General features: G+C 37.3%; 1 protein-coding gene across 10 annotated transcripts in view; it reads left to right on the forward strand.

Annotated features, from left to right (window-relative positions):
* pacsin3 (protein kinase C and casein kinase substrate in neurons 3) overlaps positions 1 to 24,700 on the forward strand; it is an 82,748-nt gene that overhangs the window by 29,100 nt on the left and 28,948 nt on the right. For 8 of the 10 annotated variants that reach the window (XM_079806782.1, XM_079806784.1, XM_079806788.1 and 5 more), the window contains 5 exons: positions 14,594 to 14,694; positions 16,991 to 17,147; positions 17,997 to 18,232; positions 19,755 to 19,910; positions 22,691 to 22,866. In XM_079806782.1, coding sequence (XP_079662908.1) covers positions 14,641 to 14,694; positions 16,991 to 17,147; positions 17,997 to 18,232; positions 19,755 to 19,910; positions 22,691 to 22,866 — 779 coding nt within the window. In that variant the 5' untranslated portion in view covers positions 14,594 to 14,640. Of the gene's footprint in view, positions 1 to 14,257; positions 14,305 to 14,593; positions 14,695 to 16,990; positions 17,148 to 17,996; positions 18,233 to 19,754; positions 19,911 to 22,690; positions 22,867 to 24,700 lie in introns of those variants that run through there. The other 2 variants (XM_079806787.1, XM_079806791.1) reach the window with 2 other exon arrangements.

Below are 24,700 nucleotides of genomic sequence, written 5' to 3' on the forward strand. Positions count from 1 at the left end.
TACAAGTGTGAAACGTTATTTTACCCAGGGTTAAAGAAGCGGGGTTTAGAACAACTATAACCCTGGGTTAAGCACCGTGTAAAAAGGCCTAGACTTTGAGTAAACTTCAGGCAAGACACTGTAGGAAAAACCATTTTGCTTCCATTACAGATCTTCTTCCAGGCTAGTGAAAAGAAAATGTCCGAAATACACATTTAAATGTTCATTGTATTACACTATTTGTGTCTATAGTCAAAAATCTACACTTCTGTGGCACATCCACATATATTTTTTTCTGAATGGGTCAATGACATGCATATTTGTGTATAGTTATTTTAAAAATATATATATTATTTGATAAATCATGACATATACCACTTTATTCTATAAAACCTACTTGGTTTGAATTCATTTTTAGCACATTTATTTTATGTTTTGTTGTCTTAAACCCCCAAAATGTGGTGCAACTGATCGAACACATAAGAAAACCATTTGAAATGGTGTCTAAATATATATATATATATATATATATATATATATATATATATATATATAAAAGTAGTTTTAAAGCTGTTGAGATCATTGAAAAACCTTTGTCCATCAATTTGTATATTCTCAAATGTCAGGCACAACTGCAAACATGACTGTTTTATTATGCATTGACATGGTAATAATGGCAAACATATGATCATTAATCGTCCAGAGGAGCCCATCTGATCCTTGTGGTGTGAAAAGGTTTGTAGATCTCTCTCAAATACTGGTAAAAACTGCTCATTTTTAAGTATTGGTATGGGTTGGTAGACTTTCAACTATTTGTTTGTACCGCCTGACATAAAAACAGTCAAAAATAAATGTAAACACTTTTAAATGTTATATTGTTCATGGCTCAAAAATATGCATTTTTGATGCAGTTTGGAAAAGATTTGTAAAATTTGTCAAAATATTTGTCAGTGAATAATATTTATATTTATTTCATTCTACTATTTACTATGAGGGATTTGTTCATATTATTTACCTGTTTTATATAACATTTATATTTGTCCAAACAATGGAAGTCAAGTCAGCTTTATTTCTCCAGCTCTTTTCACACACAGAGATGATGGGAAATTCATTTAGTTTTAGATGAAAAGCTAAAGTAAGTTTTTGATTGATTCATTTCTGTTGTAAAAACTGATTTTAAAATGTAAAAACGCATGTAAAAAAAAAGTATATTGCACAAAATGAAAACAATAATTTAAATATTATTATTATTATAAGTGTGAATCAAAAAAATTCAGAGTGCATTAAAAAAAAAAAGCATTTCATCTCTTAAATGTCTTAGTTTGTGTTTTGGTCATTAATCTAGATTTATTAAAAAAATCTAATTTCAGCTTTTTATCTCATAATTAGGACTTTTAATCATAATTTAGATTTGAGTCATAATTTTGACTTTAAATCCATTTATCTCAGAATTTTTTAAGTCCTAATTTCAACTGTTCATCTCACAATGACTTAGCATGTAATATTTTTGACGTTTTATCTAATATTGAGGACTTTTAAAATTATATTTTCAACATTTTATCGGATAATTATGACTTAGCATGTCGTATTTTCGACTTTTTATCTCATTATTATGGCTTTCAAAATCATATTTTTGACTTTTTATCTAATAATGAGAACATTTTAAATCATATTTTCAACATTTTACTTAATTATGACTTTATGATAATTGAAATGAGCTGATCAGTAATATAGTTGAATATTTAGTCAGTGGTCTCCGGTGTTAATTTGGTTCCCAACGTTCTGCAAAATATGTGCTTGTGTTCTGCAGACCAAAGAGAGATTCTCATACAGGTTTGGATTGACATTTATTCCTAAAAATCTAAGAGTCTTTTTTTCTTCTGGCTGACAGTATTTAATGATTTATGATAAAACGCGATATCCAAAACCATTTAACTCAAGTGTCATTTCAAAATGAAAGGTTAATGTAAGCTATTTAGTGCATTATGAATCATTTGCTTATTAAACAGAAACCTTGTAATCCAAAACAATTATCTTAATGTGCTGTGATTAATCAACTGTCAACCTGCCATGGAAATTTCATTTACAGTTAAGTTTGCCATCAAAATTAGAGACATTTAAATGAAGAAATGACATCAGTTGCGTTAGAAGCAAGGGAATCATAATTCATTCTGGCAGGAAGTAAAGAATAAAAAATGCTTGAAGTACACAAAGATAGTCAAATATTCACTTTTACTGCATTAAAGTAAATCATATGTGCATCATTTATTATACTTTTTATTATATTAATTCTAGGTAAAAAGAAAGTAGCGTATTAGACTTGCACTGTAAGTGACATAAATATTATTGGGTTAATCGCAATTATTTGTATGCCAATCAGTAGTCAGCACAAAATTCATAATTAAATATTAACAGGAAACCGAGGGTAAAGCAGATATGACGCAATTGACAGGCGACGCCCTCACACGTCCCGGTTCCTCGGGTAAAATAGCAATTTTCTCACGATTTACGAATAGTTGGAAACATTTGGGATATTGTAAGCACTCAACTGAACAAAATATATAACCCTGGCCTATGTTACATAGTGCACCTTTAATGAAGTCGTAAACGTGTAATGTTGCATAATTCATTACGACAAAAAAAATACTGCGTCAAAGTTGGAATGAGTATTGTTACATAATGCATACTTTTTTTTTAAATAGTAGGCAGTATTCTATGTATACTACGCCATTGGCGATATGCTAATATTCTATAGCAATGCTAAAACTACAAACAATGCTCTTTAATTTTATATTAGCAACTGAGGTTGCAGTGAAGCTCTCATATCAGTGCTCCTCCTGGCATGTTTGTGGGAAATACCATCATCAGGAGCTGACTTTCCACTCCCGCCCCTCTCCTCACCTCACAGGGAGGAAGTTCAGGGGAAGTAATCCAAGCTCTCTTCATTTGCTGGAAAAAACAAAACGAAATGTGCGTCCCAGTCCGCCTGCTATTGTGCTATTCTATGACGTTCTGTAGTATAAATAGTGTGTGTGGTGAGTTCACACTGTTCCAGAAAGAACCGAGTGTTGGACACTTCAGGCACTCTTTTACACAGCTGATGTTGAATGACAAAATAATGCATTGCATAGTGCATAAGTACACAGTGTGTATATATAGTGCGTCATTTGGGGCGCAACTAAAGACTTCTCGCTATTTGCCCAACAGATCTTCAAGGGTGTGTCGTCAGATTTATGTTGAACTGCAACACCAGTGCTAAAAGGATCTGCTTGGAATTATCGATGTGCCAAAACACGCAGGGGTCTAAAAATGTATTTGAGCTTCCTTTTTTTTTTTTTTTGCTTAAAGGAACACTCCACTTTATTTGAAAATAGGCTCGTTTTACAAGTCCCCTAGAGTTAAATAGTTGAGTTTTACCGTTTTTGAATCCATTCAGCCGATCTTTGTATCTGGCGGTAGCACTTTTAGCATAGCTTAGCATACATCATTGATTCTGATCAGTCCATTAGCATTTCATAAAAAAAATGACCAAAGACACTTTCAATATTTTTCCTATTTAAAACTTGATTCTTCTACAGTTACATCGTGTGCTAAGACCAACAGAAAATGAAAAGTTGCGAATTTAAAAAAAAAATAATAATAATTTTATCCGCGACTATTACGCAGGAATGAGAAAGTAGTTCCTAGCCATATAGGTGTAGAAAATTGCAACTTTTCATTTTCAGTTGGTAACTGTAAACTGTCTATTTTCAAAAAAAGTGGAGTGTTCCTTTAAAGGGGGGATGAATTGAGAAATCAACTTTCCTTTGAGCCTTTGGTATATAAAAGTTCATCGTGATATTAGAATATCCTGCAAGTTTCAGAGCTGAAAACGTCCTTGTTAGTCAAAGAAAAGCTTTTATAGACACCAGGCCCAGAAAACGAGAGATCTCAGAATATGTCGACCATTGACGTATTAGGACGTAGAAGCACCGCCTCAAGTGAAGCGAAACCATGCGGAATCGACTGTAAACAAGACACAGGTCGAGACTGGATTTGCAGACATATTGAGATTAAAACACAATGCTGTGCCTTCTATATTGGATCCGACAGGAACGGTGCAACACGCTTATGTGAGTAAAACTATGTGTTAGTATTGGATTGTTACAGATCGTTTGAAATCTATTGATTACACACCTTAGCACACGGTCACAGGCTGGAGAAGCTGTTATTGGTTCATTCGGGATCAGACTCGGACTTGTAACGCCAGCTCGCAAAGCCGTGTGTGTGTGTGTGTGTGTGTGTGTACGGTTTGCAGTTATATTCACTGATGATCGGGCGAAATGATACAGAAATAACATTCCAATCAATCGCGGGTGGATGAGAGATGAATCATTGTGTTTGTTTGATAAAGATATTTTGCGAGCCCTGGGCTGGGCGATTCATTCCGGTTGCCGTTTGCCACACGCTGTCACTGAAGCTCATTAAATATGCAAATCTTATCCAATCCTAGCAGTGGGCGTTTACTTCCAAGTCTTCAGTGCGGCACTCTCATCAAAACAGAGTGTTTTTCAGAGAGCCTCAAAACCAAGGCAGAAAGTAGCCTATTACTTATTCATTATGATGTTCTTGAATGTAAAAACCACGTGAAGGTCATAAGTTGACCTCAGACAACAGTATAATTTTTTTTGTTTTGTTTAAAAGCCAGTTCATGACACCTTTTAAAAGGTTGCTAATTGTTGAAGTAGAATAACATGCTAATGGCACTGGTGAAAAATCTATGGTTCACTGCCATTCAGCCTAAAAATGTAGAGCTATATATCTCAGTATTTACTCCAAAGTGGGCTAAATGTTCAGTTTTCTATTCATAAGACACATAATAGGCAAATTGACCTATCGGTAAGCCCCGCCCCCCCTTAGTTACTGTTGCTAACTCGGACAAACAAACGGAGTTGCTATATCTTACAATGACAGCTGTCAGTGTGAAAACCTTATCCTGAGATGTTTTTGGACACAGAATGTAACGTATATCCCGTCTGAATGATGGCCAGACTTTACTGTTGGTTTATCAAGATTATTATGTCCTTTTTCACTCCAAAAAATCATCATAAGAGCTGAACAAACAAAGCATAAGAAGTGCGCATTAACGTATGATTCACAAACTATCTCGCTCCGTTTCTTTGACCATTAACATACACAGCAAATTACACAAAACACTCAGTATTTAACAGTAAACAAACATATACACCGAGCGTATGACTTTTCGGGGGTGCAGTTAATAACTGGTAAACTTTGTATCTGCAAAACAACTCCGATAAACTGCGTGCGAGCTCTTCCTTTCACTACTCGGAGACTATAATACCCATCAAAATAGGAGTAGGACAGATAATGTAGACCTTAAACATATCTAAAATTAAATTAATTTACATATAACCAGTTTAATATGGAGAGGCACTGAAATGTAGACCTTTGTGTTTTTGACCTACAGCGTTACATGACGTGAGAACACTTAGTTATTACAGTTGTATGTTAGCAGGGACTTTAATCGTAACTTAACGAGAGTTTGACAAACAGAAAATCCTCTCAGGATCCCTGGAGTCAGTGTTACAGAACCTCAGGCACGACATTTTAGCATTTTTGTGGCATAAACACCATCAAACCGATGAGAGCTTCGGATTTTCCAATGTTTCTCTATGGCGCTGAAACCTAAATATGTACGAGTTCAGGTCCCAGCGCAACTGATACTCAACCGCTATTGGCTCATCTGCGTTCGAGGGGAGGGGCTTACCGATAGGTCAATTAACTTTGCAAAGTGCTTTGTTTCAGGGCACTCCAATGGGAGTTATTCTAAGATAAAGGGGTGGGGCTTGGTTTAGTTAGTAGTGCGTTGAAACCATAGACTGTAAAAAAATATGGACGTAGTGTCCGTGACGTCACCCATAGGATTCTGAAGAGCAGTTTTGAAGCGTAAAGTCGGGTCGAGCTGGCCGTCGCCATCTTGGCAGCGCGTCATCTCCCGGATAACAGAAAATGGGCAAAGAGACGGGACGTGGGCGGAGCTGAGGTGACGTGATGACTAACAGACAGCAGACAAACGGCAATCCACCTGTCACTCAAAGTGGCCACGCCCTTAATTATGCAGAACTTTAAGGCTTTATATAATGTAAACGAATGAGTTTACCCCCCTCACAGTCGTCATGAAGGGCAAAATTAGCCGTATAGACCAAAACCACAATTTGTCCCAGACTGTAAACATGTGTTCTTCTGCTGTAAAGTTGGGCATTTTAACATGAGCTCCATGAGATTCTGCTCCTTCTGGAGTCTGTCCCTAGTGGCCAGTCCATGAACTGCAGTTTATATCACTTCTGTATTGGCTTCAAGAGAAACTGAGGGAGGTTTCCGCTTGGTTGAAACTGGCGGTTATGTTAAGGGGCGGGACATTTCCCAAACATGCTCGGAGCAGTTGACCAATCACAACTGTTCCAGGCAACCAATCAGAGCACATTGTGCTTTTCAGAAGGAGGGGCTTCTTAGAGACAGGGACTTAACGGAGCATTACTGACAGACTGGTTAAAAATAGGTGTTTTTTTTGCATGAAAACCTATTCTACTAGTTTTTGAAAATATACTATTGATATATACCGCCCAACCCTACCTTTGTGTCATATTTGAAAAGATATCGCAAAACATTACATAAACAATGCTAAAACTATGCATCCCCAACAAAAGCTCTTCACTACTCTGTTGGTTCCCAGGTCCCTCTCGACAATGCTAATTTTCCATTAGCATAGCCAGTTTGGCCTGAATTGGTAGCAGATGCTCCTGCGAGGCCGCTCCCACTCTTTCCTCCCGTTTGTTGTGTCTGTTTGAGGAAGATCTACGGCCTTGGCTCAAACAATACGATGAGAACCCAAGGCCAGAAGTGCTGCTAAATGTATACAAGCACGGGAAGAGCGTGTACAAAGTTTATTAGATGCACGCCTACTTGTTCTCTTTGGACTAAATATAGTTCATGCAGTAGCCAAAGCACTCGGTGCATTAATAAACAGGTTATTGTAGGGTGATGAGTAAGTGTTGGAGAAGTGTAGTGTCTCCAATGCCCCTATGAGCAATGGACACTTGCATGTCATCTGACAGATTTTTTATCAACACGCCTTGCCACACTCTTAAAAATAAAGGTTTTGAAAGGGGGTTTTTGCAGCAATGCTATAGAAGAACCATTTTGGGTTCCCCAAAGATCCTGAACAGTTTGTTTTCTTTCTTTGTCCAATGCAATGGTTCCATGGATGTTAAAGTTTCTTCATGGAGCCATCAATGCTAATAAAAAAAACTTTATTTTTAAGTGTGTACAAACAAATAAAGATGCCATAAAAGGGGATTTTCACAGCAATGCTGTAGAATAACCATTTTGGGTTCCCCAAAGAACCTTTTTTGTACTTGAATTTACTATTCTGACAAGCAGCTTTGATAAGTTTGATAGTGACTTATGTGTGAGCTGTGCTTTATACACTAGCCGGTCCAAAAATAAAGTCGCTTTTTGGATTTAAATAGGCAAAGTCTATGATTGGATCATTATTGCAGTGATTATTTTGTTTCTTGCATGTTATATGTTCGGCAACAGTTCTTCTAACCATTCTCATCTCCGCGCGTACAATAACTCTGTCTGACGCGTGACCCACCGCTAGCCTAGCTTAGCACAAAGACTGGAGGTAAACAGCTCCAGCTAGCCTAGCTTAGCACAAAGACTGGAGGTAAATGGCTCCAGCTAGCCTAGCTTAGCACAAAGACTGGAGGTAAACGGCTCCAGCTTGCCTAGCTTAGCACAAAGACTGGAGGTAAATGGCTCCAGCTAGCCTAGCTTAGCACAAAGACTGGAAGTAAACGGCTCCAGCTAGCCTAGCTTAGCACAAACACTGGAGGTAAATGGCTCCAGCTAGCATAGCTTAGCACAAACACTGGAGGTAAATGGCTCCAGCTTGCCTAGCTTAGCACAAAGACTGGAGGTAAACGGCTCCAGCTAGCCTACTGCTCAATAAGTGACAAAATAAAACCAACATTTTCCTATTTACATGTTGTGATGTGTATAGTCACATCGTCTACTAAGACGGACGGAAAATGAAAAGTTGTGATTTTCTAGAGCAATATGGCTAGGAACTATACTCTCATTCCTGCGTAATAACAATTTTGCCGTACCAGTGCAGTGGCGCAATGATATTACACAGTGCCTGAAAATAGTCCCCAGCGCTCTGTGCTAGCAGGTTGTCACGTTGGTTATGTTGACGGAAGTTAGCCTATTTTCAGGCAGTCTTAGCTGGAGCCGTTTACCTCCAGTCTTTGTGCTAAGCTAGGCTAGCTGGAGCCGTTTACCTCCAGTCTTTGTGCTAAGCTAGGCTAGCTGGAGCCGTTTACCTCCAGTCTTTGTGCTAAGCTTTGTGCAATTATGTCCATGAAATTTTGGTGAAATATTGTTAATGTGTGACCACAGCTTTAGTGTAAAGAACATTTTAATAATCTAAAGAATTAGTTTTCCCAAAATAAAGAACATTCTTATGCAATGAAAAGGTTCCATGGATGTTTAAGGGATAGTTCACACAAAAATTAAAATGTACGCCATGATTTACTCACCCTCAAGCCATCCTAGGTAAATTTAACATTCTTCTTTCAGACGAACACAATCGGAGTTATATTAAAAATGTCCTGGCTCTTCCAAGCTTTATAATGGCAGTGAATTGTTGTCATTTTTGAAGTTCATAAAAGTGCATCTCTCCATCATAAAACTGCTCCACATGGCTACGGGGGGTTAATAAAGGCCTTCTGAAGCAAAGTGGCGCATTTGTGTAAGAAAAACATTCATATTTAAAACTTTATAGACTAAAATAACTAGCTTCCGGTGGTCAGTGGTAAACAAGTGAAAGAGTAACCCTTGACGCATGCGTATTGACGAACGCAGAAGTGCAGAGGACAGAGCAAAACAAAACACAGGTCATGAGTCTAATTGTGCGTTCACTCCGGACGCCATTCGCACGAGTGATTTACATGTTAAGTCCATGCAGAGACGCGAAATGGCATTCTGTGGCGCGATTTGCGCGAATGAGGCGGCCACGTTAACCAATCAGGAGCTTGCTCTAGTGGTGACAACAATGAGGAGAAAATCTGTATATGAATATCTGGTTCAGACAATATGATTATCACTGTGATAACATTAAATGACATGAAACACAACCCAGTCTCTTTTTGTTAAATGCAAGTTTATGTATGATCAATAATACAAAAGTATAAGTAATGTATAACAAGCTATACATGAAATAAAGCAAACAATTCAGTCAAACATTCAAAGTCAGTGCTAGTAGGCTAACGTTACAACTGCAACGTACAGTTATAGCCTAAAAATATAAAGTAATGAAACTTCTCTTTGCCCTCAGCCTAAACGAAGCCAGGGAACAAATTATAGATCCATGAGACCAAAGATCGGCCGTTACAAGACGAGTTATAGCTGGAGACACCACAGAGACATCAGAGCCAGCGGCAGACGGCAGAAGGACTGGCCGAGGAAAGGTTGCCCTCGCCGGCTTTCACGTGCGCTGAGCGCCGCTGATCCACTGGAGCTCACAACTCCGAAAACGGCAGATAAAATGTTCAAATAGGCACTCTTTATATAAATAAACCACAGATTTGAGCTTTAAACAACCACATTATCGACTGAAAAGTCTTAAAACTAAGTTTTGTCACACATTAACAGTAGATTTTTACAAAAAAAAGACATGTAAACACAGCTTATGTCAGCCATTTCTCAACGAGACGAGCCGCTGGCGGAAGCCCCGCCCATGACGCGAATTTGCGTCTGTTGTGCAGTGAATGTCACGCGCAATTCTACATTTTGAGTTTACTCGCTTTAATCGCGCGTGAAATTCGCGCGATTAAAGCAAGTAAACTCAAAATGTTCAAGCGTCCACCTTAGCACGAATCGCGTCCGGTGTGAACGCCACATAAGGGCGTTTTCACACCTACCTTGTTTGGTCCGAATAAAAATTACAGGTGTGAAACCTTCCCCGTACCACGGTCCGTACCAAACAGACGAAATTTGGCCCGGCGAAAAGAGGTCCGGATCAAACTGAACATGGGTTCGGTTTGTTTCTAGTGTGAAACCATTTTCTGTATGGTTCGTACTTTCAGACCATTTACAGGAAGTTCCTGTTTATTTTTAATATTATAATGTTATTTTTAAATTTCATCTAGGCTATATTGATTATGAAAAGTGAAAAGATGCGCAATCTGTCAAAAGACAGAAGGTCAGAAATTATTTTGAACTAAATTTTTTATGATTTTGCTTAGAAAGCCTTTCTTTAATGTGAATTTCGTTTTGTATAAATTGTATCTTTATTTTAATCAATGTTTCATCAGATAATTGCCTGAATTTAATAAATAAGAAGCAAATAGTCTATAGCAGACAATAATCGTGGGAGCGATCACATGCTTTGCACATGAACTGGAGCGTGTCTCAAATAAACCAGGCTACTTGTCTCACAAACATGAGAAATATGTGTATATAAAGCTTGAAATGTCCACTTTTAAACGTAACGAAAAGAAAATAGTCCAGCAATGCGCACTGTTCACTAGTGGCAACGATATGCGTCCGTTAATTTATTCTCGTCAAAGACGCTGACGTCAGATGCACATCCATTTACAAACCAATCAATGTCCAGATTCCGCCCACATAGATGATGACGAGTGGACGCAAGTGTGTCATGTAAAGTTCTTTAGTGCGCTCGCATAATTGCAATGTGAAACCAAACCAAAACTAACCGAATGTATAAAATGTATGAAAACATGAACTTCGGTTCGGACCTTGGTGATATTTTCCCCCATCTAGCGGTGAAAAGGTATATGACCATCCAGTGAATATTAGTTTCTGTTCCTCTCAATTCCGATTTCGTTTTAACTCCTACGGTGGCCGATTTAGTCCAAGATTAACATGGCTTCCAGTTCGACCTCGTCCACATTCGACACGGTGCCATCGAGTGTTAAAATGCGAAAGGCGAAGCTTGAATTTACGGGTATGTCCCTCTTTGGCTAATGTACTTTCAAGATGGAGGGGCAACATGGCGACCGGCATTCAAACCCTCACCCGTATGTATTTTCAATGGCATATTATAAACTTACGAGAATACTTTATTACTTGAAAGAAGTAAATATACATTAATGAGCACATATATTTTTGAAAGAACTAAGTGTTTTTAGCTAAGAATAAACTAAAAAAGTTACACAGTGTAGCTTTAAACGAGAATTTTTAAAGAGAAATGGCGAAGGATTTCGAAATAAGAGAAGAGGGGCTTGAGCAATGTTCCCTCTAAGCAGAAAGAATAAAATGCCGCGCAGACGATAGACACAGACGTGAAATGTGGGGACCGGTGGATGTGGTTTACAGGCTTCATAGAAAGACATTGATGTCACGTGTGAGCAGCAGTGAGTCGGTCCAAATAGCTCAAAATGAGACGCAACGAGAAACGCAAAGACGTGGAATAAAACCTCTTCATGTTTTAAAGAAGAGTGGCTGGATTAAGTGCTGGAAATAACAGATGATGGACACAGCACGCTAACAAAACACACATTTACAGTTACACCCACCACTAAAAATGTAGCGTGCAAACCCGAAACACCTCAGTAACACACGTCAGTTTAAATAGATGTGTGTGTGGTTTGGGTTTCAGTGATGTTTAGATAACTATAAAAGAGTTTGCATGTTCCCTTGAACATATTTAGCTATTAGATCTATTTAATTACTTCAGTTAGGTTTTTTTTTTTACAAATTGAAGCATTTAAACTGATATGATATACTGTCAGTTTAAATACTTCCATTAGTTTTTATATTATATTATAGGCTATTATAATTGTATTATACTGTAAACCTAATAAAGAATTTATCTCACAAGGGGATTGATCCTTGCCATTAAAATGTTTAAAAACTTCTGATATAGAAAATCTTGGAAATTCATAAGCAATAACCAAACATTTAATATAGATGGTTTAATGCTGCCTGTTGCCAATAAATGACTGTACAAAAACAAAAACACATTACGAACCATCTCAGTGTAACCGCTTAATTATTTTCATATATTATATTATATTATATTATATTAATTATATTATATTTATTATAAAGAATTGAACTGTCCTGGGGGAGATTTTAATAGTATTTCTTGGTAAAGAAGACTACAGTTAACAGCACTGTAAAATTTGCTTATTTTAGTGACTTCTGAATTAAGTTTTTTTTTTTAAATTAAATATATCACTGTTATATCAATGGTTAAATAAAATAGAAATGGCTCATTAAAGTTAAAAGTTATGACTGCATGAAGGTAAAGAGGTAAAGAATGTTTTTGCTCAGGTGACCAAAATGTCTGCCCAATAGAGAAAAGTTTTGCTCAGCGAGAAAAGAAATTAGAGGGAACATTGGGCTTGAGTTTGTTGCACAGCACTGTCCACGAGAGGCGTCAAAGCATGCGATGCTCCTGTACAGCGCGTCAGGTGATACTCTTTCGCCGTAAAGTCTACTTGCGTACCGCTGACCGCCGGAAGCTAGTTATTTTAGTCTATAATGTTTTAAATATGGATATTTTTCTTACACAAACGCGCCACTTCGCTTCGGAAGGTCTTTATTAACCCCCTGGATTTGTCTGGAGCAGTTATATGATGGATGGATGCTCTTTTATGATGGATGGATGCTCTTTTATGATGGATGGATGCACTTTTATGATGGATGGATGCACCTTTATGATGGATGGATGCACCTTTATGATGAATAGAATCCTTTTTATGATGGATGGATGCCCTTTTATGATGGATGGATGCACCTTTATGATGGATGGATGCACCTTTATGATGGATGGATGCACCTTTATGATGGATGGATGCACCTTTATGATGAATAGAATACTTTTTATGATGGATGGTTGCCCTTTTATGATGGATGGATGCACTTTTATGATGGATAGATGCACTTTTATGATGGATAGATGCACTTTTATGATATATGGATGCATTTTTATGATGGATAGATGCACTTTTATGATATATGGATGCATTTTTATGATGGATAGATGCACTTTTATGATGGATGGATGCATTTTTATGATGAATAGAATCAATTTTATGATGAATAGATGCATTTTTATGATGGATGGATGCACTTTTATGATATATGGATGCATTTTTATGATGGATAGATGCACTTTTATGATGGATGGATGCATTTTTATGATGAATAGAATCAATTTTATGATGAATAGATGCATTTTTATGATGGATGGATGCACTTTTATGATATATGGATGCATTTTTATGATGGATAGATGCACTTTTATGATGGATGGATGCATTTTTATGATGAATAGAATCATTTTTATGATAGATGGATGCACTTTTATGATGGATGGATGCATTTTTATGATGGATGGATGCACTTTTATGATGAATAGATGCATTTTTAGGATGGATGGATGCACTTTTATGATAAATAGATGCACTTTTATGATGGATAGATGCACTTTCATGATGGATGGACGCACTTTTTTATGATGGATGGATGCACTTTTATGATGGATTTATGATGAATAGATGCACTTTTATGATGGATGGATGCACTTTTATGATGGATGGATGCACTTTTATGATGAATAGATGCACTTTTATGATGGATGGATGCACTTTTATGATGGATGGATGCACTTTTATGATGAATAGATGCACTTTTATGATGAATAGATGCACTTTTATGATGGATGGATGCACTTTTATGATGAATAGATGCACTTTTATGATGAATAGATGTACTTTTATGATGGATAGATGCACTTTTATGATGGATAGATGCACTTTTATGATGAATAGATGCACATTTATGATGGATAGATGCACTTTTATGATGGATAGATGCACTTTTATGATGAATAGATGCACTTTTATGATGGATAGATGCACTTTTATGGACTTCAAAAACGAAGCAACATTCATTGCCATTATAAAGCTTGGAAGAGCCAGGATATTTTTAATATAACTCTGATTGTATTCGTCTGAAAGAAGGTCATATACACTTAGGATGGCTTGAGGATGAGTAAATCATGGGCTAATTTACATTTTTGGCTGAACTATCCCTTTAAAGGTTCTTCTTGGAATCATCAATGCCAATAAAAAAATATATATATTTTTAAGATTGTGCTTAAACATTCAACCAGGAACAAATTAGAGGGAGGACCTGGGTGGCATCATTTGCTTTTTTTTGCGACTCCACCCAGCAGAGAAGCTTCTGCCTCTCCTAGGTTGCCTTAGGCAGACGCAAAGCGGCTCAGAGGTGAGACTGGCCTACGCTGGCTTCCTTTCTGAATACAGGATTACTGTGCCTGGGCAGATGTCTGAACTGTAGAGGCCGAGGAGTGTAGGGTCAAGAGAGGTTCCTGGGCAAGACGAAATGTCTATGGAATATATTCCGTATGATTTGCCACTGCTTAGTTCTGGGATTGAGCTTGAGGATATGTGCCATGTAGAGCAGAGACCGGATGAACTCGTTTATTTTGTGTGTCGTTGAGCTGTTTTTCTACAGTTGTTGGCTCTATTTGATCTCTTGACTTGTTTCTTCACAGTTTGACAGACAGCCGCCATCATTCCGTGCTGCAAGGGCGACCCCAAAATGTCTTCCAACGGTGATCTGCAAGACGTTGGGAGCTGGGACAGCTTCTGGGAGGTTAGTGCACACATTCACACAGATCTCAGAGTGGCGTCCAGCCAGGGAGTTAGAGACTAAAGCAACAGATCCCCTCAGATCCGACATTTCCAAGAGCTCGCTAAAAGCTTTCTGCACTACTATTCAAGCATGCTTGGTCAGGTCTGTACTTGCCTTGGAGGGCTCTTAGATAGTAAAGTGAAAGTAAAGGGTTAATTTTGCCCTCAGTCTTGATAGTTTAGGTTTTTTTTTCCCCCTCCATTTTTCTTCACATGGATATTTTCGTTTCTTAAGGGAAAAAGTTGCCTTTGGCTTGCACACTGGAAGACATTATGTGCAATATGTTATAAGTATTATGCCATCAAAACATTTTTAGTCGATTTTTAGTCGAAAATTTCAGGACTTCAGTCGACCAAGATTTTCTTTGGTTGATTACAGCCCTGGAATAGATACACTTTTATGATGAATAGATGCATTTTTATGATGGATGGATGCACTTTTATGATGAATAGATGCACTTTTATGATGGATGGATGCACTTTTATGATAGTAAAAAGTATGTGCAATGATATGTGCAATGTGTTATGTATAAGTATTTTACCATCAAAACTTTTACATTTTTAACGCTTTTATTTTATGTGCATCGCTTCAGTGATACACAACACCAAATCGTTTTAAATTTAACAACCTCACAAGTTTAATAATTCTCAATATCACCATAATATAACTCGAGTTAATTAATACATTTATTAATAAGTATATTCATCCTTATCCAAATACACACAGTACACACACAGTAAGCCACTAGGGCTGGGTATCGATTCAATTTTAAATTGGATTTCGATTTTCAAAGCGCGTTCATACCTGGACACAAGTAGTTGCCGTGGTAATGAACAACAATACCTTAATGCTGAATTATGTGGACTAACTTTTATTTGAGGAAATCTGGGGCCAGTTGCATAAACTAAGCCATTATGTTAAGATCTAGTATGAGTCACTAGCAGTTAGGCAAGTGGCATTCAGTCTTACTTTTCCTATAAAATTAGGCCAGTCTATGTTTTTATGTAACTGATTTTAAAAAGTTATGAACAGTCTTAAAGAAAAAAATGTATGTATAACTTGTAAGACTAGTCTTAACGGTTTATGCAACCGGCCCCTGTTTATAATATAAGTTATTAAGTTTGAATTATTGGTCCTTCGCTGTCTATTGATTTGAATATGTCTATAATGGCTAACGTACGTGCTTAAGTGAATGCTCAAGTTTAATACGATGATCATAATGCAAGGGAAGCATTCGCATGTATGTGATCTATTTTTAGCGGTTGTGTGTTCGGCTGTGGGGGTGTTGCAACGCCTGGGTGATGTCTCCTCAAATGGTTCCGCAGATTTGTTGCATTACTACGGCATTTCACCTCAGCATTACAAACGTCAACAACAAAAAAATTTATTCGTGGCCTTTGAGAATTGATTTTGAATCGACCACATAAAAAAAACTCGATTAATCGTAAAATCTTTTTTTTTATCATCTTTTTTTATCATTTTTTTTATCATGATGTTTTATCATCAAAAAATGTAAACTATAATAGTTGGATACATCCTACTTTGACTGCATACATGCATACACGTAAAGCAAGCAATTCAATATAGCAAATCTCAGCTGCATGATTGTCATCGCAAAATGTAAACTGTATTATTGCACAGCTTGTTTTATTTACAGTGTATAACAATGTGTATTCTTAAAAGAGCTATGTAAATAAATTTGACTTGATCATAAATAATTGTAGATGTTGTTGCATCATTATGTATTCAGGAAGGGCCCATAATATACTACTGCTAACTGAGAGACAAGTGATACTAAAAGTTTGTTTATGCACTAAGTTTATAATTTAATTCATTTTTTTATGTCATAGACGGGTGTAAAAAAAAACTATACCAAACAAATTGGTCTATTGACAATGTCTAAAACCATTTAAAGATGTAAAGATTAGCCATGACTATTTTTTTGTCTGGGGTGAAGTGTGCCAAATAAGCTGTGTCAATGGTTCAACCAATAGTGCATCAAATGCTGCATTATTAGAAAATGTTAACATTGTTTAACTTCTAGTATTACGAATATTAAAGAATGTAAATAATCAGCAGCATAATAAGACTTTTGAGATGGGACCATTCAGTTAACAGTGTTTTCTCATTTATACACATTTATATTTATTTGTATTTCCTTTATAATTCAGTTTTAAACCTTTCACATGACACAACTTACCCCAATTGTGCATCAAGGTGTGTGGATCACCTCTCTAACATGACTTTCATTGGTTAGCCTGGGAACTACAAGAGGACGGTTAAGCGCATTGACGATGGATACAAGCTCTGCAACGAGCTGGTCAGCTGCTTCCAGGAGCGGGCCAAGATTGAGAAGGGCTATTCCCAGCAGCTGAGTGATTGGGCCAGGAAATGGAGGGGTGTTGTGGAGAAAGGTCAGTATGCCTTTGAGTCTCATAGGCCGTCGTCTTAAAGTAGAAGCATTCCTCTACAGTCACATCAACACATTCTGATGAGCTGATAAGTGCCACTGTTAAACAATTATAAATCTGTCTGACCTTTCAGTCACCCTATCAGTGCCCACCCTTAATAGTTGCACATGGTCTGGGGAAAGGAAGGTATGAATTTAATATAAAGTAATGCTTCCTCTGTTGCTTATGTCGTCTTTCAGCAAATTATCATCATGTTATTTTGCATTGCATTGCAAACAAGCAGAAATGCGTGCGGCATTTAATTCAAAATTGAGGCGGGTTTTGACTGACAGTTTGATGATCCAATGGAGTTACGATGTTTAGTCACAAGCTCTTTGTAATACTTTTCATTGGTTAGATATTTGCAAAGCTCACAGACATAAAGGGTGACCAATCATAATGATTTATGAAAAAATGTGCAAAGTTTTCCAGCCCATACTGGATTTTGAACGGATGTGTTTTCAGCACTTGCAAAAATAACCGTAAAAACAGTGGATCCTAAAAGTTGGATTTGAACAATAAACTGTAAACTGTAGGTAGTGTAAACAAAGCCACTGTATCTTGTATTGACCTTAAGAAAAGTCGTGGATATGAGTGGATTACCTCCCTGTGAGAGCCTCAGGCTGGCCACATATTCAGTAACCGAACCATGTGACCTTAAAGGGGCAGACGCACTGACCTACAATTATAATAAGTGGGGCAAGACGTGTATCTAGAGAGAAGAATATTATACACACTTGGGGTCAGTACTTTGGGCCAGTATGCTACTATCCAGCTGACAGATAAAGCTAACTCCTGTTTTCTCTCCTGCAGGCTCACAGTATGGGACTCTGGAAAAGGCCTGGCATGCTTTCATGAATGCGGCAGACCGACTGAGTGAGATCCATATGGAGCTAAAAGAGAAACTGGTTGTTGAGGACAGTGAAAAGATTAGAAACTGGCAGAAGGATGCCTTCCACAAGCAAATGATTGGTGGATTCCGTGAGACCAAAGACGCCGATGATGGCTTTCGTAAGGCCCAGAAACCCTGGGTCCGAAAACTGAAGGATGTGAGTTTCCTCCTTTGCAGATCATTACGCCATTTAGGATGGATTTCATCCGTTAAATGATGGCAGAGAGAACAAAAAAATCGTTGTTAGTTGTTAATGAATGAAACCTTTTTAAGTGTTAACATTTAGACGAATGCCAGAAATCGACTTCTTCCACATGCAACAAGGAGATAGTGATCAGTGATAGTCAAGCACCAAAAATGACCAAAAAGGGGGTTTCTGAGGGTCTTAAGTTTTAACTCTCCTTTAAATCAGAGCAGAAAGTCATGGCGTTAAATGTTTCATGCATTGCAAGAAATGAGTAACTTCCTCACAATTTATCGTGTTTTCCATTACAAATATCTAAAAATAATCTTTTATTAAAGATAGATGTAGTTGAGATGCAAATGAAAATATTAGGGATGCACCAATATGAATATTTTGGCCAACAACCGTTAATTCTTTATATTTGAGAGCCGATAACCGATATATTTGCTGATAAATCTAAATCCTAATTGTTATATAATTTTTGAGAGCCTGATTACAAAAACACAAGTCTCACCATTAAAATCCATGACCCAAGCACATATTATAATAATTTCTCGTTATAATTTTATATAGCCTATATGACAGACTTGTGCTTGCAACTGTATTTTCCTTTTTGAAGTGATTCCAATCATATTTCAAGCAATTGAAAACCATCATGGCGATCAGTGTCAGGAAATAATACATTATTTATAGGATATATAACGATTAAAACAAACATATATCGGCCAATACCAATATGGTGACCAATATATTGTGCATCCCTAGAAAATATCTGTCAATGTGTTTCAAAACTTACCTTTTGAATTAAGTTGATTCGTTCTTAATTTAATCATAAACTCACTTAATGTTGATAAATTTCACAGAAAACAAGACTTCATATTTTGTCATTTTGTACCTCCAGTAAATGTATCTTGATATAAGAGTCTTTAGACATTTGCACTGGAAAACAAGACAAACATACTGAGAAAAAAACATCATTTTTGTGATCAGAAGGCACAGTTAGAGATATTTCCATATTCTAGTGGTGGAGCGCAGGGCAATCAAAGCTACTTTTTTTTTGTAAAAATATATAATTAATTAAAAAGTAATAGCTATCTGTTGGAAGTTAACTCTGAAGTGTTGCTGTGTTTCTCCCTTAGATACTGACATGTTGTTTTCCCTTGATTTTATTCCTTACATTTTATTTACTTAGTCTTAAAAAGGTCTTAAAGTCTTTAATTTACCTTCATAATCCTGCAGAAACAACATTTGGCTGGCCCATATAGTTTGTTTGTTGTATTCCAAGTCTTCAAAAGCTATTTGATAGCTTAGTATGAGAAACAGACTGAAATTAAGACAATAATCTCCACCAACATACAGGTTTGGGGTAATATTAAGGGTGAATGGATGATGGCAGAGTCTTTATTTCACGGTTTAAAGAGAACCATGTATTACTCCACAGTGTGTTTAGTAATGAGTAAATGGTATGGGTGTGTAAATATTTTCTCTGCGATAGGTGGAGTCTACCAAAAAAGGTTACCACCAAACCCGTAAGGAAGAGCGCACGGCATTGACCCGTGAAACTCATGCCAAGGCTGACACCACCAAATCCCAAGAGGAGGTCCGCAAGTTCACGGATCGCCTGGAGAAATGCACCCAAGAGGCAGAGAAGGTACCGTGAGAAAAAGCACAGGCGCAACAGTTTTAGTCATTTGAGTTTTGTGAGGATTTTCCATTAAGCTGGTAATCACCGAATGGAAGGCTTTCCAACAAGTGTCCATGTCTGGGTGGAAGGAGATGGATGACGAATGACAGAATTTCCGTAAAAACGTAGACAAGACGAGGCTTGCTTGTTGCAAGTGCCAATAGGAAGGCCCCTGTCATGATGTATTTGGGCTTGCTGTGACAATGCTAAATTATGGGTGTGAACAACATGTTGTTGAATGTGTAGAAAACTACACTTTATGCCTTCGGTTTCTGTCTTCTCAAAGGTGTTAAGAGAAACGCCACCTGATTTGATTTATTTAAAGGGAGGGTGAAATGCTGCTTCATGCATACTGAGTTTTTTTACACTGTTAAAGACTTGGATTCCCATGCTAAACATGGACAAAGTTTCAAAAATTAAGTTGGACGTTTGATGGAGTATTTCTGTGCCAAAAATACTCATCCCGGTTTCTCACAAGTTTCGGAAAGTTTTTTTCGAGTATGGGTCTGTGTGACGTCAAATGGGCCGGAATTTCCTTATTCCCTGCATTTCGGCAGCGATTGTTTTATAAACAAGGCCCAGTTTGACGCCGGATTTGTAGCTCGTCTAATGCTGAAAGATGGAGCGGTCCCAGTGATTAATGTTCACGGCCGTGACTCGTGTTTTGGGAGCAGGCGCTGAGTAAACTGCTTCAAATGTCTTTGTGTTGTTAGCAGGGCTCCGAACCGGTTCAAGGAACGAAAACGAAAACCGGAAACGAACGAAATTTTAAGAGGAACAAAAACGAAAATGAAATCAAAATCAATTTGAATCGTTCTGAACAGAAACGTTAATTTGAAATGACCATTAACCGGTTAATAACGTTATTTTATCGTTCTCTTTAATATTTTAATTTGGCAGTGACCAATAATGAATAGAGTAGTACAGCATGTGACGCTGACAGATCAAGCGTGAATGAAATGCCCGCGCAACATCATCTATGAATCTACCGTCGGTGTAGAGTGCGCATTTTCATGCCTCAAGTACATTTCTTTCCCCGCTGAGGTCTACAATGAAAGCGCAGGTATTGAAGGACATTCTTTTCGAGCGTTTAAATAAGTAGTACAGACTTTAAGCTCAAATAGTCTGATTTAGGCTAGTTTGTGGATTTCGTTTAAGCCTATCCAAGCAGGCTACTAGCATCTATCAAACATTTTTCCTATAGTCTTTCAGATTGCCAATACAGGTCAATGTTTTCTATATAGACGGTTGATGCTTCGTATTAAATGGTATGTTATATTGCATTAAATGATCAAGCTTTATTAGCTGACTAAATTTGATTATGTGATGCAAGGACGTGTTGCGCAGTGTTTGCTTTGAAATTAGCAGTTGACGGTGCATTAATGGTTATCCAGTTTATTTATTCTTTATTCATACATTTTTTAAAACAAGTCGTGTTGAAAAAAAAGTTATGTAACGTTACAAAGAATGTTATCACTCTTCTGAAAAGAATTCGGCATATAGAGGGCCACTTTCGATTGTCTAACGCTCCATTAAAACAGGTCCGCTGTTTATGCTTTGTAATTAATGCATGTATTTCTGTTGTGGTTTTAAAAATGTTATGAAATAAATATTCAAGTTTAATTACCATGCGTTATATTATTATTGAGTGAAAATAAGTCTATTTATACATATTTGTTTAAAGAATAGGCTAAATTAAAATAACGTTAATAACCGGTATTTTTTCAAATCAAACCGTTTTCGGAACAGTAATGTTTATTGAGGAACACAAAAACGGAAACGCTATAATATCGATTCTGCTCGGAGTGAACCGATTGATATTTTTTTCCATTTTTAAGCCCTGGTTGTTAGCTATCGACTCGTTCATTCAAATGCGCTACTATTCCATTGTTTTTCTATGTAAACACGCATTAGTCTGACGTGCAAAACCGTTCCGCTTGCTACTGCTAACATTAAATCACATATAATAGTCCATAAACCAAATTATGTCCTCATAAACCACTAGTAAACACACACAAATGTTGTAAAACTTGCGCATGACAAGCCTCAAAGCAAGTATATATGTTACAGTTACAGTACACACACCATAGAGACGTCCTGCTGTAGTCGTCGTTGCTGCTTCTCCTGTTCAATTTCAGCCTCTAGATCTGATTCTGGATCATATATGGCTAAATCTGATTGATCTCCATGGTTTATTTAGGATAATGTTTTTTTCTCCATGTTTAAGGATGTCACAGCTTTCAGACGCTCTTAACGCAATAGCTGCTCGTTTGTCATTCTTTAGCTCCGCCCACACGATACGCCTCCAGCCGCTCGTTTTTTTTTCCGGAAAGACTCGGTACAGCGTATCTTTCTTTTATAAATATAATAAAACTAAAGGATTTTCGGAGATATGAAGGATGCAATACTACTCTATAGGTACTCAAGATTGACATGCGATTGACTGAAACCCCCCCTTTAAAAGCATTTATTTTTCCATAATTGATAAAAGCAGACTTGTTGTCTCTTTCAGATAGTCATGAAATTCATATTGGTACATTTACATTTCATTTAGACGATGCTTTGATCCAATGTGATGTAAAAATTAAGAAAGTAGTACAGCTTTCTCCTTTAGTTTCAACAACCTTGTGAATATTCATTGGTCCACTAGATGTATTCTGAACAGGAAATTCTGATCTTTGGTAGTGACCTTGTGGACCGTCTCCCATGACTTGCTTATATTATTATTTTTGGATGTATTTCCTCAGGCTAAGGAGCGTTATGAGAGAGCCCTGGACGAGCTGAATCGCTGTAACCCACGTTACATGGAGGACATGGAGCAAGTGTTTGAAATCACCCAGGAGGCCGAAAAGAAGAGGTTGCGCTTTTTTAAAGAAGTTCTCCAGGACATACACCAGCACATGGACCTCTCCAACAATGACGGGTCAGTCCCTCTGCCATGCACTGCTTTTCACAGTTCACACAGACACTTATCTTCTAGGACAGCGTGCTAAATAATATTTTGGATTTGAAACTCTTTGTGTCAGCAGCAAGTCCGTTAATGGACGTTCACACGCACCAACCAAACAGGGATTTAGAGTAGAGTCCATGAGAATCTAAGGCCCTGTTTACACCTGGTATAAAAGGTGCTGAATGTAAGTTTTTGACTCTACTAAAGCATAAAATACCATATGTTTGCAGATATTTAGGAAACATACCCGTTTCTCCAAAAAACAATGTTACAGCCAGTTATTTTACTTTGAAATGTTTTTTTGTTTTAGTCTGTGCGATAACGCATGCTGACAGTTTACCCAATAGTATTTTGTGTATAATTTTAAAACGCGGATTAATCAAATCATCAGCTTACAGTGTGTAAGTCTCCTCGCCTTCCATTGTCAATTTTGCTCGTTTCTGTTTTGTGTCCTTAAACTGGTAACCCGCGTGAGCGTCGAGTCTGTGGAGGAGGGGGCGGGGCAAACAATATTTTGAATTTGGACTGTAGTGCCCATTTCAACCAATAGCTGTCATTCTTACATACTGCACCTTTTAAGATGCGTTTTGGTCGATCGGAAAACAAGGGGATGCACTAAATGCAGGTTTTGAGCTTATCCACTTTCGACCACTTCCAGAGGTAGTGGAAAACACATTCGAACAGATTGTTTTCATAGTGTAGACAATGAGTCCAGGGGCCTATACCATGAAGCCGGTTTAGCTATCTAGCCAGATATGTTTAAGCTTAGTTTGTGCTAATCCTGGGTTTTAGGTACCATTAAAGTGGTTTGGCTTTTAGCGGTGTTCATCTCCATAGTAACTTACGCTCCACGGCTAACCTGCTCCAGGGCAGGTTATGTTCTGGATAAGAGATCAAACTGAAATTGGACCAATCAGCTGTGAGCAAAGTGACACACCTCTGATGCAATAAAGTCACTCCCCCTGTTTCTACTCCACATTAAAGGTCACTACAAAGCAAATGGCTATTAAAGACTAAAGTGTCTGGCTTTTAACAATGCTTATTTATAATAATAATAATTTTGAATGATTTAGATATCATTTATGTAATTATTATACCTGTAATCATTACATAAATTTAAAAAATAAATTAATAAAATGTAAACATTACATACATTTTAAATTACACATGTATCATTTTAGTTAATCAATCATTAATAGGCACTTAGTTGAAATTAATATAAATAGCCTATACAAAGGTCATACAAATTAAAATCAATAAATAAAGCTATAAAAATTACTACATTACTCAATTCTCTATATATCAACTAAACTCTCTTCATAACTTTTACTTGCATTGACGTAGTGAATATTTTCTTTAAGTTTCCTCTTTTATAGACAGCTCTTTTCTTCTTGCTGTGTAAATTTGTTTAAATTCTTAATATTTTTCAATCATGTAATATTCTGCAGAAGAGAGAAATTAATCTTGCTGCTTCTCTCGCGAGAAGTGGATCTCAGTTTTACTGATCCACAGCGTGTGATTGGCTGTTCACTGCTGATGTCACAGCTAAAATCCCAAACTCAGGATCAAAGCCTGAGTTGACAGAGAAAGTTGATGAGCTGCGTCATGGTACCAATAAAGCTTGATTGCATCGGTTTGGTTTTGTCAACTCAAAACCCTGAGTTTGTTCAACTACCTTCATGGTACAGGCCCCTGGAGGGCAACTGTCCTGCAGAGTTTAGCTCCAACCCCAATTAAACACACCTGAAACAGCTAATCAAGGTCTTACTAGGCATATTCGAGACCTCCAGCAGGTGTGTTGAGGCAA

Source organism: Gobio gobio (assembly GCF_949357685.1).
Source record: "Gobio gobio genome assembly, chromosome: 2".
NCBI classification, from domain to species: Eukaryota; Metazoa; Chordata; class Actinopteri; order Cypriniformes; family Gobionidae; genus Gobio; species Gobio gobio.